The 19,077-nt window shown below is 44.1% G+C and overlaps 1 protein-coding gene across 1 annotated transcript in view; it reads right to left on the bottom strand.

The window, feature by feature from the left end:
* Positions 1 to 16,084, bottom strand: part of dock4b (dedicator of cytokinesis 4b) — a 111,295-nt gene extending 95,211 nt beyond the window's left edge. Inside the window, exon 1 of the mRNA XM_083999998.1 lies at positions 15,926 to 16,084. Coding sequence (XP_083856124.1) covers positions 15,926 to 15,962 — 37 coding nt within the window. The 5' untranslated portion in view covers positions 15,963 to 16,084. The remainder of the gene's footprint in view (positions 1 to 15,925) is intronic.
* Positions 16,085 to 19,077: the final 2,993 nt, after the last annotated feature.

Raw genomic sequence — 19,077 nt, 5'->3', positions numbered from 1 at the left:
AATAATGGATGTCACACAAATACAAAAAAACGCGCACACATACACAAAATATGGCCATGTGATGTGATGTGATGGGCCGGATCAGCAGAGAAAGTTTCGGTACACACAAAACACTGATTTACCAGAAACTACAAGACGTTTTCTCATGTAGAGAACGTGTGTATAAAACCACATCAGGGAAGTCGTTTGCGTTACATTGTCTAATGGGTTTGTGCAGGAAATGGATTTCCTTCCCTCAGCTTCCTCCAGTCATCTTGCACTGCGCTCGCTGTCAGGAAATGTAGGGCCTCACAAATAAAATGTAAGAGGTGACACATTCTCCAAATTTGCTTTTAAAGTTCATCCGGAGTCGAAACAAACGAGAGAAAAATGTAAACAAGTCTGTTTGCGACTGATTCTAGCCATCTTTAGAATGAGCTGCTCTGGTCAGCGTCCAGCCGCACTGTGCTCCACTGTGTGTTTTTTAAATGTATGGCCCGTGTGTGTGTGTGTGTTTGTGTGTGTTTGTGTGCACGTGGTCAAGCATTCCAGCAGGGCTAAGGGGTTCAGCTGTCCTCGGGGCTATTTTCCTGTGCGCCGCATGCCATTGGTGGATCAAGGAGGATTATTCCTGGGGTCGGAGAACTTTGGGCTCGAAGAGATGGAGGAGAAGAAAAAAAAAGAGAGAAAGAGAGAGAGAGCGAAAGAGAACCACCATGGTTTGGAACATTTCTTTCAGGAATCAATCTCGGGCAAAGGCAACTGTGGAGCGAAGCTGTGTTTGTCAAAGCAAACCACGTAGGAAATCACACAGCCAAGAGCTACACTGAGCGAGAGACACAGATGGAGAGGAGGGAAGAGAGAGAGAAGCCACTCAAGCCATCTCACCCTATAAAAATAATTAACCAATACTCAAGTGTCGCAGCAGAAAAATCCCTGGTGCCTGTTTTGAATCTTGCCTTCACTTGAGGAGTTTGCTTCACACTTTGCCTTAATCTGGTCTATTACTGCATCGACATAAGTGTGAACAAAGAGGCTGTTCTCCACTTTGTTTAATAACGGCTGTCGTTCTGTAACAGACCCCGAAAGGATGGGATTCCCAATTCTCTGACACGTCCTCCAGATTGAAATTGGGAAAGGAAGAAGCGCTGCTTTCGGGCTAAGCCGATGCAGATGCTGCAGCAGAGCCAGAGTCAGGCTGACACCCACACACAGAGAGCGAGGGTGTCAAACTCATGGCTGTGCTCAGCTAATTTGCTTGTGCCCGGGTCCACACAGACAAAATCAATGGAGTGGAGTAAGAAAGTTGGAGGGGGCGAGGAAAAAAAAAAAAAAAGCACGTCCCAGTTTCCCGATTTAGGTCAACGGCAGTCGTGTGCACCCTCTAAAGCTGTCTGTAATTAAATAAAACTAGTTAAAAAGTCTGCAGGAGCTCTGAACTTGAAGGGGGGAGAGGGATGAGAGAAAGGGGAGGGGACGAGGCGAGAGTGATTAATTTCATCTTTGTTTTTCTCCTCCCACAGTTGCGAGCGAACACCATTATACAAAGTAGAAAGGTAGCCTCATTTGCGTGCCCGTTCAACGCCTGGTCCTCCCTTGGGGGGGAAGAAGGTATAAAGATTCTAATGAGCTACAGAGAGAGTTCCTGAAACACAAACGGGCAGATACAGACACAGTGGGACGGTGCTCCTCCAGCCTTGGCAGCTCGGCTCGGAGGAGGAACTCCATGTGGACCGCAATTGACAGCCCATCAAATATCACACTCTGTGTGTGTCTGATTCTCACCGCCTCACTATATCTCACCCATATCCACCTCTGGTTTCCCTTCATATCTCTCTCTCTTGTGTGACTCTCCCCTCTTCCTTCTGTGTGGTGCTCAGAAAAAGCTTGGCACATGATGCTTGGGAGAGTAAGAGTATAAACATTATTAGTGATGCACCAGTGTATCAGCAAGCTATTGCTATCAGCCATTATCAGCTTTAATGGTCCACTTATCCAGAGCTGTGGCTCTTAGAGATCTAACTACAGACTTTAAGAAGTGCCATTAACACAAGCTGACAACTACACTGACACTGATAATAAGAAGATATTCTAAGAAGTGCAAGTTACACAAATCCCTTCAATTATATCATGTTGTGCACTAAATGTGACTCGCCATCCAATATTTACAAGTGCTTTTCAATGACAGACATATTGCAATATTCCAAATGCATGTTAGGCTGAAACAGTATATCAACAAGGCAACTTCAAGCTCCTCTTATCTAGCAAAGATTGAAACCTGGCCCAGTTCAAACTTCCCAGTTTGCTCTGTTTATCTCTTCTGTATATTACTAATACAGTATGTGGCTTTTGGACAAAGAAAGATGTGTGAAGATGTCACATTGTTGTTATTTTTGACACCAAACTATAAATACATTTACAGAGAAATTACATAATCCTTGGTCACAGTTCTAAATGTATGATAAATCACACAATCATTCAGTGACTAACACAGTAAGCTGCGTAAACTAGGTGTATTACATCACATAAAACTTTTGACACAAATTGCATTCTTTTTTAAATAGAACTTGGCTGGAATCGACACTGTGAATGGATTACTCAAAATGGCAAAACACACACTGCCCTAACCCTTATTAACTCATTGAGTGCCGCGCTCCTTTCCAAAGTTTTAGTCAAGTGTACCGGCAATTTAGACCATTTTTGACGATTTTTCTAGAGCCACAGTGTATTCTATATTATTGCCACCAACACATACTGTGGCTCATTTGAAAGGTGAAACTTTATGCTTCAAATGGCCACAAACCGTTTGTTTCTACGTGCCTCCGTTCCTGAGAGAACTCAAGCTAAACATGGCTGGGTTTCACCAAAATCCCTGCTTTTTTTCTAGAAAAGGAGATAGAGCGTCTTTTATGAATGGTGCTCTGTTTGTGCCTGTCGCTCTTCTGACACTTGCATTTCTGGATCAAAGGGCTCGTGTAAGATAAATATATACAACAATTGTTGTTCTGTTCACAAAACCACCATCAGGGGCGGGCGGGGGGGGCGCCACTAAAACAATAACACAGACGCACCGTGCCGTGTCACAGCCTCTCGCCGCGGAACGTGATGGTCTCTCTGCCACAGCGGCTCAGGAACACCGGTCCCACCGGAGGTCGCGGTTCTTCTGTGGTACGGGTCGGTGATGCCGGCCTGCTTTGGCTGCGCTGCATCCACATGCAGAACTCCATTTGCAAAAGCCGATAAAAACTTCCAGATCATGAGCTGTCATGAGACTTTGATCGTCATCTATTTCAGTTCTGCTCGTGGTAGAGTCCCCAAATTTACATATAGGTGTGTTAAAGTGTCTAATTTCATAATCTAAAAAAAAAGCAAAAAACGTAAAATCTCGTTTTTGGCACTCAACGCATGGGAACGAAAAACGAGAAATTATGTGGTTGGCACTCAATGAGTTAAGAGGCAAAAAGTTACAAAACCTTTATTGTGGCTACAAGATTAAAAACAGGACTAGTACATATGGAACTCACACAGGTTCCCCACAGGGTCAAAAACAATTCCCTCTGTTGTGTAATGTTTGTCTGCTCTGGCATTATAGCAGCACCTGCTTTGTGTAACACCACTGTCTGCTCCACTTTTCTTTCTATTCATTCCAATCAATTAGGACGAATGAATCTGTAAAACAATGCCATGGTGCAGTCATATCATTGTGATGCTATTTAACCAAAAGTGGACATGAATTCATACTGAACTGTCAGCACATACCTCCAAACAGCCACCAGCCTGAGAGTAATACCTGACAGATATCACCTATTCCCAACATGTGCCACCCCCAAAAAAATCTTGAAGGAAGGATTTATAAGCAGCTTGACAGGGAGCACTCACACTGAGGCTTAAACATTTCTTCCAGCTACACTCAGCTTAGGTTACGTTACGAATGACAACTGGCATCCTAGATTTACACCAAGAAATATAAACCGTACAACAATTTTAAAACTAGGCATCTGCTTTTGTTTGCAATCACAGAAAATGAAAAGTTTCATTAAAATATGTGTATATTTGCATCTATTCCCACAGTTATACTCTGCCAGACAGTTGCAGCCGCAGCCAGCCACAGCCACCCAGTCTGTGTTCCTAGGTGGTGTTCACAGTGAGGTTAGTGGCGCACTAGGATAGCCTGTGTAAAGAGGATTATGGCTGCGGTCCAGATGAGGGTCTGGTGGGGGTGGAGAGGGGGTGGGAGGTGGGGTGGGGCTTACGGGTGACGCATCACCACTGATGATGCCTGGAAACATTCCCCAAACAAATCAATGGCCTGGTTCCAAGCCCATTCACTCACTACCATTACCACAGTAACCTTTGAACTCAACACACGGCGGAGGAGAGGAGGAGGTTAGGAAATGTTGAACCGGGTGCATCTTTGTACCTGTGGATATTGTAACGTAACAGATCAAAGCTGAATTTTGAAAGAACTGCGAGAGTCATAACTATGTGTAGACCAGCTATACCTGTCTGCTGATCAAAAGCCTCCTTTTGCTCCGATCCTTCACATAATCACTAACAAGAGCAGCATCAGCAGCCAAGCTATAACATATGTCATATATGTGTGTGTGTGCAGTGCAGCATGCATTGCTCCATTTGTGCATCAGTATTTTTAGCATCCACATACTCATTATGTCAGCACGGCACACAGCAGAAGGCCCGGGTTGTTCGGAGCGAAGTGAAAGACAGACAGGAAGGAAGACAATGCGACGCGGACAGCTGCTGAGGCACGCGAGCCGCTCACATGTATCCTGGCTGTGAAAAATGTGTTTTGCTCTTCACTACTCCAATTAAGTTTATTTTGGAAGCTGATAGAAAAATGAATATGCCTTGTTTCTCGTCCGCGCACCGAGGTGCTGCGTAAACAAAGTCAAGAGGATGGGATTCATGTTTCAAAGACAAGAGACATAAATCACCAAAGTTAAGCCATCCTTCTCGCTACTCTTTCAAGTTACGACTAATGAAAGAACATGAAAGCATCTTTCTTCAAAAAAAAAAAGCGCTCAAAGACTGAAAGATGATACTGGGCTTTGCGGCGACCATCAAGGTCAGAAAGAAACCAGTGACAGGTCATTAGGCTGTAGATAAATAGGTAGGGCGATATGTGATCCAAAAAGAGATTTCCATTATTGATCCATTAAGAACAGAGATTACTCTATGGGAAAATACTTCCTGTTGGACTGTGATGCTATTTCTACAAATCTGATGCCCTTGGGAATGAAACAGAAACTACCACAATGTCAATGTGTTCATTTGACCAACAAAGCCGTTTGTAGTCAAATGGATCTTTCACAGTAAATGTGACCGTTTTCCAATTGGGGTCCAAGCTTCTGTGCTATTTCCATACCAGCGCCTGTACGTTTTATCCGAGGCCAGCTCTCAACGCAAAGTGCTTGTTAGCAAGAATAGCCGGGGGGGCCTCACAAGGTATGAGCACGACCCACTGAGGAAGAAGCCACCATAGGGTCACAGTTTGTGCTCACGTCGTGTGCATAGCTAGCATGCATACAAACAATAAATAATCTCCGCTGTCATCTCTTTTGCTGCACTGTACCGACTGCCCCAGGTGTCCGTTCGCCCCGGACCAAGTGCTTTTTACTCTCCGCACAAAGGCTCCCACAGTGGGGGTTTCCTTTGCATTTCCTCTCTCGCCCCCACACAAAGGGGATCCATTTCAACCGCTTTTAGCAGCGCCACTTTCCGCTTTTAGCTCTTCAGCCTCCCTCCCCTGAGGGGTCGACTGGTGGAGGACGGAAAATAAAGACACCAGGTGGATGCTTGGAGAAAGGTTAGATTTTGCGGCAAATGGGGCATTCTCAAGTCGGTCCCACTGTGGCTGGATTTGAGTCTTTTTTGGTAGCGCCGCTAGGCAGAAAAGAAACTGATCTGAGGTGCTGGGAATCACCCCCCGACACCTGGTTTAGAGCTTTGATGCTTCATGCTATCTGAGGGTTGATGCAGCATCAGTACAATTTAGAACATAACCCTGTTCACTTTCACGCCAAGAGTTAGATGAGACCACAAGTTAAAGCCACAGAATGATTAGCATAGCCATCATACAGTACAGACTCACTTTAAATGATGAGGTGGGGTGAGGTAACTATAAACAAGCTAGGCAGGCTGTTTCTCCTCGTTTACTGCCTTTATGCTAAGCTAAGCTTAGCTAGCATCTGCTTGCTCCTGTTTTATATTCAGCATATGGATATGCAAGTTGATCTTCCCATTCAACAAAAAGAGAATGCGCATGTTTCAAAAAATGTCGAATTTCTCCTTTAACACCTCTTTGCAGTCACTTTTTTTTTTTTTGAATGACAGGAGGGGGGAAAACAGCCCACAGAATCAGCAGAAGTATTCCTCTCTGTAACTTCTGGTAAAGGGAGCACAAACAAAGTAAATCAATCCTGCGAAGTACTGCGATGCCAACCTTTGGTGTTGCTGGAAGAACGCTGAAAAGTCCCCATTCAATCAAGGATGAGAGGCAGGAAGCGGGAAGACACTTGGTCTTCTCCCCTCAGACAAACAACAACTTCAAATGCTCCAGCAGCTCAGATGTTTTGGGTGTGTGTATCTGGCGGGGGGGGGGGGGGGTCTCATTCGTTCAAGACCAGCATTTAACTAAGAAATCTGTTTCTGTCTCTGCGTGGTTTGAACGCTTTCCTCTTAAGTGGATAAACATTCAAATGGGAACAGTCCCCACAGAGCGGTTGGGTTGAAAACAGAAGACGTAGGAAGTGAACTGGGTCGCAGTTGGAGGTTTAGTCAACCTGATGAATTAAACAGATTCTGTGAGGCAATAACACTCTACAACATCCACACAATTAATTAGAGAATTCAGAATTGTTCAGCTGGGGAGAACCGGTCGTTTAGTAATCATATTTCAGAGCTTTGTCACCAAGATTGGAGTTAATCTCATTTCAAAGTTGTAACTCGTCTGTTCTTTCGCCCCATAAATCGAAATGAAGAAAAACCGTTGCGAGTAAATGAAGAATACGCATCCATACCTTCTTCTAGTATAGAATAAAGCCATTTCAATCATCTGAGCGGTCTTGCATGCCAAATAAAATCAATTGCAATTGCCCTGAACACTTCAGTCTTTTCAAATTGACCGAAAAAAAGGGAGCCGTGACGAAAGAGAGCAAGTGAGCAGCAGTGGGGTGCAATGAAAAGCCCTTTTGAAAGTCAACCTGACATTAAACTGGGTTTTCTGTGCGCGTGCAGAGGGAGAGAGAGGAAGTGAGGGGAACTGACAGCGGAGAGGTGAGGAGCACGGGCGGCAGGCCAGCACCGTGCATGCAGCAGGTTGACATGCAGAGGAGAGCCAGGCCATCATCTCGACGGCGCAGCGAGAGCAGGAAACAGATCGCTCGCGCACGCATGCACAGGCCTCTCTCAAAGGGGGGACAAAGTGCAAATGTAGAATCACACACAGACACACACAATGAGCAGGTAATAAGACAGCTAACAGCAGCCAAGGTTGGAGAAGGCTGCTGCCCAGAAATCAGTCAGGCAGCAGCTGATCCTCCCAGTGTGATCTTTACAGAGACACAGAGAGCGATGGAGACGGGAAAACAGTTCAATCTCACACAAGACTGAGAAGGATCTAAACCGATCAATGCCAGCGCCACAGCACTTGAGCCCACAGTCAATATACACCACTAATATGACATACCTGTGGTGTGTGTGTGTGTGTGTTTGCAATCTCTGTTTGCCAGAGAGAGATTTTCATGATCATTTCTGAACGGATCATCGCTAAAACCTGCTCGCAATTCATGCCATCACTTTTTTTTAGAAAGACAGAAGTAAAAGCAGAGCATAATGACAAGGATGCTTTTATTTTTGTCCACAAGAACGTCTCCTTAATCTAACAGAACATGTTTAGCAGGATGCGATGAGGAGAAGAGTAAGTAGCACAAACATAAGACATATAAAATGAGCTGTAGCTACAGATACTCTACTCCAAAACCCCTATAGTGCTTTATCATCTTCACACTCGCAATCCACTGAGGCTGCTGCAAACACACACACCCAGAAACACAACATACAAACATGCGCAAGCACAAACAGTACACATACACAAAATATGCTATATATGTATTCCTGAATACACAAACTAGAAGGAAACACACACACACACAGAGGATATCTGGGCCAGGTGAGTATGGAATCAGAAGTGGGGAGGTGTGTGGGAGGGGCACATGTGGAAGAGAGATAAAGGTCGAACAGACTGCAGCACAGATAGAGGGAAGTGGGCTAGAGAACGAGACAGAGGGAATAAGAGGAGGGAAAAAAGCCAGACAGAAAAGGAATGAGTGAGTGATGGATGAGAAAAAAGAGGCAGAAAGTGAGATAAGGGTCATCAGTGTGACCTGCCGTCTGTGGAAACAGTTCACTCTGCGGGGATGAGCGGGGGGGAAAAAAAGGCGCAAATAGAGGAAGCGAAAAACCAATTCGGTCTTACAGAAATACAAAAGAATTCCATTCAACTGAAGCACTGCAAAACAAAAAGTAGAAGGAGGGAGGGAAGAGCAGTGGAGAGCAGCGAGCGAACGCCCCCGGTCAAGGTCGAGCCGCCACGGCGTTGACCAGCTTTCTGGCTGAAGACCTTTCACCCTCCTCCTCTGTCTATGTCTCTCTCGCTGACATTAATCCTGTCCGTCTCCCTGCTGATGAACTCCTGACAGTGTCCTCGGTGACCTGAACTGGACAGTAAACGCTTTTAAGGGGAAGTGAGCTGAGTTAAGCTGAGCTGAGCTGTGTTCCTCGGAATAATTTCGTTAAAAGTATCTTGGTACTTTGATGAATTTAGGTCACGTCCACAAATGCATCAGTCTTCTGTCGTGGGCGCCGTCCATCCACTCAGTGATTTATCCTACTGACATCTGATCTTTCTGAGAACAGTTTTAAAAGACTTTTTTTTTTTAGTGTTGTGATGTGGATGGAGCATCGGATCTTCAATGCTCATTTATAAAACTCCAAGAGATGTTGTCGTGACACAAGCAGCCCCTTTGCTAAACCAAAACTAAAATAGTAGGAGACTGATGTTATCATTGCAAATGTGGAAATATGACCTGACAAAGCATTTCAGAATTTTTTGACACTCTTAATTATAGACATATTTCAGCTGGCACACTCAAGAAGAGACCAAACAATAAATCTGCCAGGCGGGAACGTTGGCCAGTTGCAAATATGAGCGCATGTGTTTACCAATTATAAGAATATGGAGTACAGAAAAGAGAAAAAGGTAAAATTGTAAATCTAAAAGGTAAATTGGTAAAATCTCATCATGTAGTAGTTTGTCCAGCAGAAAGAATTGGCAAGTTTGTAAAAGGTCCTGCTCAGTGCAAAGACAGATACACTCAGAATGAATTGAGGTTTGATATGAAGCTCTGATCACAAACATGGACAAACTAGTATAAACTATGCATACAGCACCAATATGTGTGATCAGCTCCACTGTACACCGACCTAAATAACTGGGACAAGACTTTTTTGCTGCCAATACAGATACTCTAAGAGTGAGATTAGCTGGTCCAGGGCCAATACCAGGCATTTTTGGCATCCATTGCAGATGACAGGCTTGTTGTGTTTTGGTGGCCTGTCACCTGCCAACCCATTGACCAAGGTGGGAGGCAGGAATACGCTCCACGGCAGACAGTGCCTCTGGCAACAGACGCAAGAACAATGACCACAGGCGATCAGTTTGAAGGTGATGGATGACTAGAAGCTTTACCAGTCAGGTATTTTTAATGAAAATCAGCCAATAATAATCAGTAGCCAGTGAATCAAGACATCCCTAAGTGGAAACCATTAAATTGACAGTGATGGTAACAAACCAATTTGCTTTTTTTCCAATGATCAAAACATTAAAGACAGATTTAATTTACTTTTCCTGCTATTGTGGACATCGTTTCCAAATGTGTCCACACTGGCATTGACTTGTAATACCTAGAGTCATTATAACACCACATAGAAAGATGTAGAGAAAAGATGACGAGGGGAAAAAAAACAAAAAACGTCCCAGTACAGATTTGGACTGGACTGACAGGGGTCAACAGTCCCACAGAGAAATAGATTTCACTGCAGAGAAAAACAAAGAACTGGACCAAAGCAATCTGTACGAGTCTCCAGTGGTTACACATCCCCCACTGTGACAGTGTGAATGTAGGTGTTAGAAGCCAATTTCATATTCATGAATTAACATAGTAATTTAAGACGGACACAACCACGACCATTAGCTCTTCACTTTCTTAATGCATATGTCCTTTAAGCTAGACTTGACACTTTATTAGCCATCAATAATCCATTAATGATATAAGACTTAACCCGAACACACCGTAACTACCCCTTTTTATTAGCATGTTAATAATGAATCAAGCCCATTGGTTTCAGTAACTTGAGGCTGAGCGGAGGTTGCTATTATTAAAGTGAGCTTTATAGGAAAATGGAAGCCTAGGGTCATAATGATGCACTGGGTCAGCCACACACACACACACACACACACAAACGCTTGCTCCAATCAATGTACACTTCCTTTATGGTCAATACATGTGAGCGCGGATTACAGCCACGGGACACAGATAACTGATGCCGGATCAGTACAGGCGATCATTTTTCTGCTGTAAATGAGCACACAAAAAAACAAGTGTCTCTTGACGCATAAACAGCTCTTCTGAGCCGCCAATCAATGTGATTGTCACCGGCAGAGGCTCTTCATTTATGAAAATGGCATGTCAGTCATTTTTCCCCACGGCCAACGCAGATGACAAACACACACACACACACACACATGCACACTCTTCACTCGCCTCCGCTACAGGAGCGCCACTGATCAGTTAAGCTGCTGAATTCCTAATAGGACATATCCTATTAACCTCCCTCATGCAGGGATCACAGGTTGATATCGAGGAAGGGGACCCACAACTATAAAGTACCACACTGAGTCATTTTTTTCAATAGGCAACTGGGAAAATGGTTTCAATATCCAGTTTTTCCAGAAGAGAAGAAAATCTCATTGGCCAAAAACCAACAGATCATTTTGTTTGCCAGGTTATTTCTGGTAAACATCATGACATTTGAAGACAATGCCGTGGCAATTAATCAAGCAATTAACTGCAAGATTAATCAATAAGAAAATAATTGTTGGTTCCAAACGCTAAAATGATGTGTAGATGAGCCTATCATGGACCAGATAGCCAGCCACCGATAATTCCTGTCAACCGTATGTGAAATAATGGCCATATGCAAACTAGAAATCACTCAGCCATCTCAGAGTAGAAGCATCATCTCCCTACAGCGAGTGTGAAGAGCGGAGATGGAGGAGAGCTCCAGCTGTCTGTCTCAGCGTTATACATGGATGTAGACACACAATTATAGTGCATTGGTTTATTTGAGTCAAAAACTCCAGTGGGATTCGCTGGGGTATCCCCACTGTGTGTGTTCGAGAAGAGCTCAAAGGAGGCGAAGAAGAGAAAAGGAAGATATTCTCATTTCAACAAAACCTAAGTGAGGTCACACAGCCGTCTCCCTCTCCTGCGTCTAGTGTTGCTGAGTCTAAACAAACAGACAATGTTTGTGCGGTTTCAGTGTTTTCTTTCATAATTGAGGGCTGCATAATAAATAGAGCATGATTTAATTGAATAACACAGACGAACCGGCAGTGGCGTTTCTCCAGCTCTGTCCTCATGTCTCGGGCCATGTTTGTGCTACAATGACTATTATTGTCGGGGTGAATCAGCGGTGAATAAAACGCTCACTGAACTCGTCATATGTCACATGTCCACGTAGATTTATTTAACCCTTGCATGATGCACACACCAGGGAACAGCTTGTGTATAGTGGCGGGCTAGGTGATTAACTCTGCTGCTTTCTGTTTTTTTTTTTTTCCTGCATCTGCTCAATCCACCAGGGATCCTCCTACAGTCTCCCCTCCACGCTGAATGACTGCGCTGGAGTAGAGTGTGTGCAAATTTGTGTGCACACACGGAGGAGAAGGGGTGCTATCTCCGCAGATGAAGACGAGGCGGCGGACGAGGAAGCAATTACAAGCTGGTAGGCCTCACCCCGCCACACACCCACCCCCCACCCTTTCCCATACATCGCCCAGGGGCTTGCCGCATTAGAGAATCATGGATATAATGGTGGAATGGGCCTCAGGGCCCCCTCCAAAACAACCTGCTAATCCCCTATGGAGTGGAGGGAAGAGGGGGGGGTTATTTGGGGGTAACAGGGCAGGGTGGACGCCCCGACAATGAGTCCACCCTTGACACGTGCCAACAACCACCACCACCACCCCTCCTTCTCCTCAATCCCCTCCCCCTTCCATCCCTCCGTCAACCACGGCGACATCCCCTCAGGAGAGGAACCAGCGATGTCGGCCATGGGAGAGCAGTTACGGCCCCCAGGCCGGCCCGGCATCGGCCCTCCATCACTCCCCGAGCGGGAACGTTCACCCAGGCCGCAGCTCCGCTCTGTTTTCTAACAGGACGAGTGAAACGGGGTTACACACTGAATCAAGCTTTGGTGGAGAATTCAACTTGTGCACAGACGGCACGCAGATCCAAACCAGCTCGTTAAAACAGTTTAATTATCTGACTAAATTATGATGAGCAATGACATGCTTGATTGGCTGTATCAAAGGGCCTTAATGAGGAGAAAGGCCTCACTCTGTCTGTCTACAGCATTAACTTCATGTCTACTCTCTTCAAACATGACACAATGCAGCCTCCAGTATTTTCTGTAGTCGGTGACCGAGTCCAAGTGTGTTTGTCTTCAATGACATTTATGACAGATTACCCATCATCTACTTACGGAGAGACATTCCTGTTTCCATTTGTCATCTGTGATTCGGTTATCTCACTTCATCATCCAACTTCATCCCTTCCTCTTATCCTTTCTAACATCATCTTATCATTTTAACTGGCAACCTGACCCATGTTTATGTTGAGAAAGATGACTTTCATACATATACAGGCTATCCCCCCTTTTGGCTCAGTCTAATGTCTCCATATCCCAAAACCCCAGCAAGTCCATTTAGGAATCAGATATTAACATCATCTCATCAATCTTCCATCCGTCTTGCTTCAGGTTAAAAACCAGTAATCACTACACTGGTGGGCTAATGGGCGCCTTAACATCAGCTCACCGAGAGTCCATTCATATTTCATCAATGGCCGTGGCCCCCGTCCCCCCTGGCCTCGCTTTGCCTGCTAAGGCAGACCAACATCAAACGCTGCAACCTTCCAATTACACGGCCAGACGTTCTGATCTCATCTCGATCTGGCCCCAGATCAAATATTCCTGCAAGGATTTGAGGAATTCCAAGCCCTTTTTTCGATAGCCTGCCTCCACGTCAAAAGGGGATAAAATGCACCTGGAGGAGATCACCTTTAAAATGGCTGAGGTGGGGACTTAGTTGTACTAATATTTAGATATCATAGCAGTTCTACGGCGAGAATATTCATGGAGGAGCCAACTGGTCTCAGTGGAAAAGTCAAAACACATGTGGATCAATGATGCTAATTCTGCTGAGGTGTGATTTAACTGGATACCATTTCAGGTAGTGTTTAGCTGTAGGTTGTGCAGACCTGTGGGAAGGCAACAGCTGTTCCTCCTGGCATGAATATTTTAGGACGAGATTTCATCTGGGGATTGCTGTCTGTCACTGATGTGAGGTTATTTTGTCACAATGATAAACATTTGGTTATCCTGCAAACTCGGTTAACCAGGTAAATCAGAGGAACGTTTTGATTTTTTGTGTAAAATAAACTATGCTAAACCAAAAAAAAAAAAAGGAAGTCTTGAAACTATTTGTGAAGAACCAATGCAAATATTTAATGCTGAGAGTCGAGGCATCAAGTATACATCATCATAAGTGTTTGACAGTTTGTCAAAAAGCTTTGTACATCTTTCCATCTTTGGAACTAGGGCGAGGTTTCATCCGTCAGTTTCGGCAACTTTCCAAAACTGAAAATCCAACAATCTGCACTTAATGACATGTTTGGCCAGTTGTGAAGAGGTCAGTTTGAACTTCTCTCTAAATCTCACTTTTCGATTTGTTCTGACACGGCTTTTCCCCGGTCTTTGAATGAGGCAGTTCTGAACACTTTTGACTTCCAATGCGTGTGTGTCTCTGTGTGTTTGTGGATCATGTAACCTGAATTTCACAACAGGAAAACACACTAAGTTCCTTCCTCAAAAAAAAGGACCAAGCCACAAAGAAGTGCACTGCTGCCAAAACATGTCTTAAAAAATAAATCAGGGCCAATTAAATGAGTCTTATTGCTGTTATTGAGGAGAAAACGGATAAAGAGCCTTAATCCAATTAACAGGGCCCCCTCTAGCAGTTTGGGGACAATGGCGAGTATTTAGCTTTCAAAATAAATGTCCTCCTTTTATCCAGCCAAGTGAACTTTGACAAGGAAGAATGGGTTTAAGCAGCTACAGGGAATAAATCTATCCTCCACTATCAAAACATGGAAGCTATGGGCTCCAGGGGACTCTGCCCTGGCCAGGATTAAGTATAATATAATAAACCTGCACACAAACTGACATCAGGTCTTTTGCACTTACATAGACCGGGAAGGGGAACAACTCTATACTAGGGGAAGGCAGTCAAGTGACCAGACCGCAGAGGCCAAAGGCTAGTTTCTGGTTCACTCTGCTTCACTGATTTCAGGTCATACAGGCAAGGTGGCACCTCGTGCAATTTTTGGACAAGAGGCAGCATTTCCAGTAGCCTCAGAGCCTTATTATGCAACCACATAGGATACATGCAAGACAGCAAGCCCAGACATTAAAACATGTATAACTGAGATGGTTCAGCACTTATCAAATCACAGTGTTTCTTTTTTTTTCATGTTTTACCAGATTCTTACAGGCCACTTTTTCCTGGCACCCTTGCAAGAATTACAGAATCATTACTGGCTCGTTTTCACCAAGGCTGTGGGATCATGTAGGGACCCGAGCATCACACACAGAGCAGACCAATATCTCTAGGGAATATTATTATGAGACATTTAAGCCGCCTCTCAGCGGTCGCATCTCAATGAGCCTCTTTTTTTTTTAGCGAGTAAAGACAGGCAAAGAAGAAATTCCTACCACACCAACGGGACAAAAGTCTGTGTGGGATTTATTTCTCCCCCTATCATTTGGCTTTGGTTGCGTTTGTTGTCGCTTGTTTGTCTCACTTCACTGTTTGATCCAGAGCCACCGACAGCTTGGAACAATGCACTGTAGGATACACACACACACACACACACACACATTTCCGGGGAACCTCTGAAGAACCACAGCAATCTCAATCTTATTTACATAACAGAATTAATAAAGATTTCCTCACTGATTTTTTTTTTCTTTTTCAGATTTGCTTTTCTTTCGAAGAATTGGCAGAGGTTGGAGGAAAAAAATATACAGACATTCAGCGACTGACTGTGGAGAGCAGCTGATTTTTTTTAAAACCCCCATTCAAACAGACAGTGTATCACAGAGCAAATACACAACACTTTGGATCAAAATAGCCCACCAGTTTTCACCCTGTCAATGCAAAGGGGAAATAGGGCAAAGCACCAGTAGCTATAGTGAGGGGGGGAAATCAAAAATGTGGCTGTTCATTTGGTAAACCATGGGGGGTCAGAGCGACAACCTTATGCTTTGCAATGTGGCATTCAGATGAAATCCAAGCTCCCATCACGGGCTGTTTGGAGAGAAAGCTGATGCTGCCTTACATAAAAACAATCACTCACTCTCACACTTCGCTGTGGTGGAAATCACCATCATCTTTCGTGGAGCCAGTTCACCTCCTCAAGCCCATCCACACATTCACACATGCCCTACAACTGAATGCCGAGTGAACGGAGAGGACAGCAGTTTTAGGAAAAAAGAAGAAAAAAAAACATAAAGGTAATAAACTTACCGACGCCGTATTTTTCATGTTCAGTAGGTATCCACATGTTTACGGTCGGTACATTTAAGTGAGTGGTCGGAATAGCAGCGAAATGCAGGGTTGTGGTGCTGGGTAACGCATTCTATTGGTGTGCTTTGCTCCGGTCTGTAGTAGGAGTCATTGTTTAGGTTACAGAGGGAGAAAGCGCTGCTGCCGCTGCTGCTGCTGCTACTCGTAGTGGTACGGAGGCATGCTGCGTTCAAGTGCGGTCGGAAATGGGACAACGTACGTCGAGGGCACTGTAAAATTAGATTTTATGTGATTCCCGAGCTGCATGACATTAAAGTCGGAAAGTGTGGGAAACTGAGCGGTTGTCTGGTGTGTTTTTGTTTTCCTGCTGTCCCTTTACCCTGTATTATTCAGTTGTTTCACAGAGGCACACATAAAAGGCAAACTGTAAAGCTGCATCATATACTATTGGAAGTAAGCTATTTTAGAGGCTAGGCTATAGTATGTGATTTTTCATGTTGCCATTTTTGCATCAATAGCTGTTTATAGAGTAGGCCTATAAGCATTATGATAACCTGCATCTGCTCTGATGGGCAAGTTTTCCATCCCTGCCACAAACACACACATAATTTTGCACACATAGTTTACATAATACTATTTGTACACGTGAAGAATAATGTTATTTATAACAATGTGAGACAATGTTTACAAAATACATAGGCTAGGAGTTGTTGTCACAAGAGCTGTTGTGCTAATTGCCTAGCATAATGAGCTAGTAGCCTTTTCTAGGAAAAGATCACGTGTAAATCAATTCTAATTTTTCTTTCTGAAAATGTTACTGCTATATAAAACACGTGTTTTACTCTTATATTTTTTAACATGCCAGCTTGTCTGAGCATTTTTGCAGTCACATGTCTTCTTTGGATGAGCCCTAACCTTCCCTGGTAGACTAGACCATTCATGTTACTTAGCCAATGCATTATTTTGGCAGACACGTCCCCTGGCTTCTTCAGGAAACAAAACAAGTGACCGTTACATTTTTGCTAATCTTGGTTGAGAACTTCAACCTGCTTGAATGTTTTCTGCCTGTCCAACAGCCAGTTGAGATTTACATATGTAAAAGAGAGATTTCCGAGCAGCACTTGAACGCGACGGCATCGCCAGCGCAGCGAGAAGCGACAGCGATGCATTCTGGTACTTGTAGTAGCGCCCAGTGACGTCAATGAAGGCCCGTTATATGAGGAATCTTCACATTTCAAGGCACATGAGGTGTTTTTCTGTTTTTTTCCTCGCTAGTGTGAAAACATTTTTGCATAACTATAAGTGATTTTCACGCACCACTTCCACCTCACTGGTGAGCAGCAGGCTATGAGCTGGTTCATTTCTATGGGAAGGAATGAAAAAGAACCTGATGAATGCAATGGGTTGCACTCTCCCCTAGCACGCACCACACCATAACAAAGACTTGCAAAGCAAAGATTTACATTTAGCCATTGATATGCACATTGCAGTCCCCAAATATCACAGTATTGGTGTAGAACATGACCTTGCAACAGTGGAGAGTCGTCTCTTGGACACACAGGCGATCCACTGGGACAACTAGTGCATGAAAAATACATGAGACTGTGTGGGGAAGAGGCAGAAAACTGGAGGGAGTTCTACGGCCAAAATGAAAGAGTTCAACACACAGCACTCAATGTGTATGTGTGTGTGTGTGCATGAGAGAGCGAGTTTGCACATGCATGTGTTTTGAGTGCATGTACATTCAGAGTCACACATTTTTTATGAGCAGGCTGTCCTCACCATCGTATACGCTGCATCCGTATTATTTATATTACTCATACATTTTCTATTTTGGTTCATTCTAACTCCCCGCATCTGTCTAGGTGTAGCTGGTGTTGTGTTTGTGGTACAGTGGCTTTAATAAAAATTAAAAATAAAAAACACCATCCTAATGCAAGCTCATTTCCCATGCTGCAAATGGTGCATAAAAATGCTTTGAAGTGTCAAATGTGCCTCTCTTTTCTCTCTGTCTCATCATCACCGGTTCACATGTCCACTTACCCATCCACCTTTGTAGTTTATATGGTGCATTATAAATGGGTGTGCCATGAAAAAGCAAGCAACCCGAGGGAGCTACGCTGCCGGCTTTGTAGGTTAAAGTGCATATCATGTGCTGAGGGCATCGTAGGCCCTTTCCCCTCTTCTTATCTGCCCTGTCTCTGTCATCACACACACACACACACACACACACACACACACACACACACACACACACACACACACACACACATGTACAGTATGTAGAGTAAAATCCATGTAACTATACATTTGATTAAAATGGGGACTGGAACGTAAAGCTGGATTAATTTTACAGTGTGTTTTCATATTGCACATGCTTCGATTTTTCTGATCAGAGAGGTGGGGGGTTGCCGGTGCAGGGTGTGGTGGGATGGGGGTGTTTTGGTGGGGGGATTGTTGGAATGTTCTACTCCACATATGAATAAATCATAAGCCGGGGAGCAAAGTAAGACAGAAACCCCATGGATTCATCCCTGAGAGGACGGCAGACTGGAGCCAGTGTGCTCTTTTAGAGAGTGGAAACTAGACTGTGTTCTACATCAGCGAATCAATGTGCAAACTTCTGCTGCCATCATGTTTTGGTTGCAACTGCAGTGGCAACACTGTGGCGAGGCAAAGATGAGAAAAAGGAGAAGAGACAGATAAGCTGCACCCAGCTGGAACACTGTGTTGGTTTATTATTATCTGTCCCAATAAATAATCTGCCACAATATTATAACCAGTTGCTGGTTTTAATGTTGTGAACTCGGTAGATTGAGTACAAACACCCCACAGCATGTGTGTGTATGACATTCATTTCCCATTGGGAAACTGGTCTAAGACTTTTGGAGATGACTGTGCATATTGTGTATGTACACGCAGCCAACTGATCAGTGCATATGATTTATTTGCGTCAAACTCATCTGATAGATGACTGTACAGCTGTGAACTGGTACTCAGTGTCATACATACTGGTGTGATACCAGCTCAACTATTGATAAACACAAATGTAAGAAACTTTTTCCCTCTTTACATTTATCTGGCGCCTGGCGGGCATTAAGTTACTGGTGATTATACAGATTAAAATTTCATATACAAAACATACAGCCAGT

Source organism: Trachurus trachurus (assembly GCF_905171665.1).
Source record: "Trachurus trachurus genome assembly, chromosome: 23".
Taxonomy (NCBI): Eukaryota; Metazoa; Chordata; class Actinopteri; order Carangiformes; family Carangidae; genus Trachurus; species Trachurus trachurus.
This window is presented reverse-complemented; position numbering and strand designations above follow the sequence as displayed.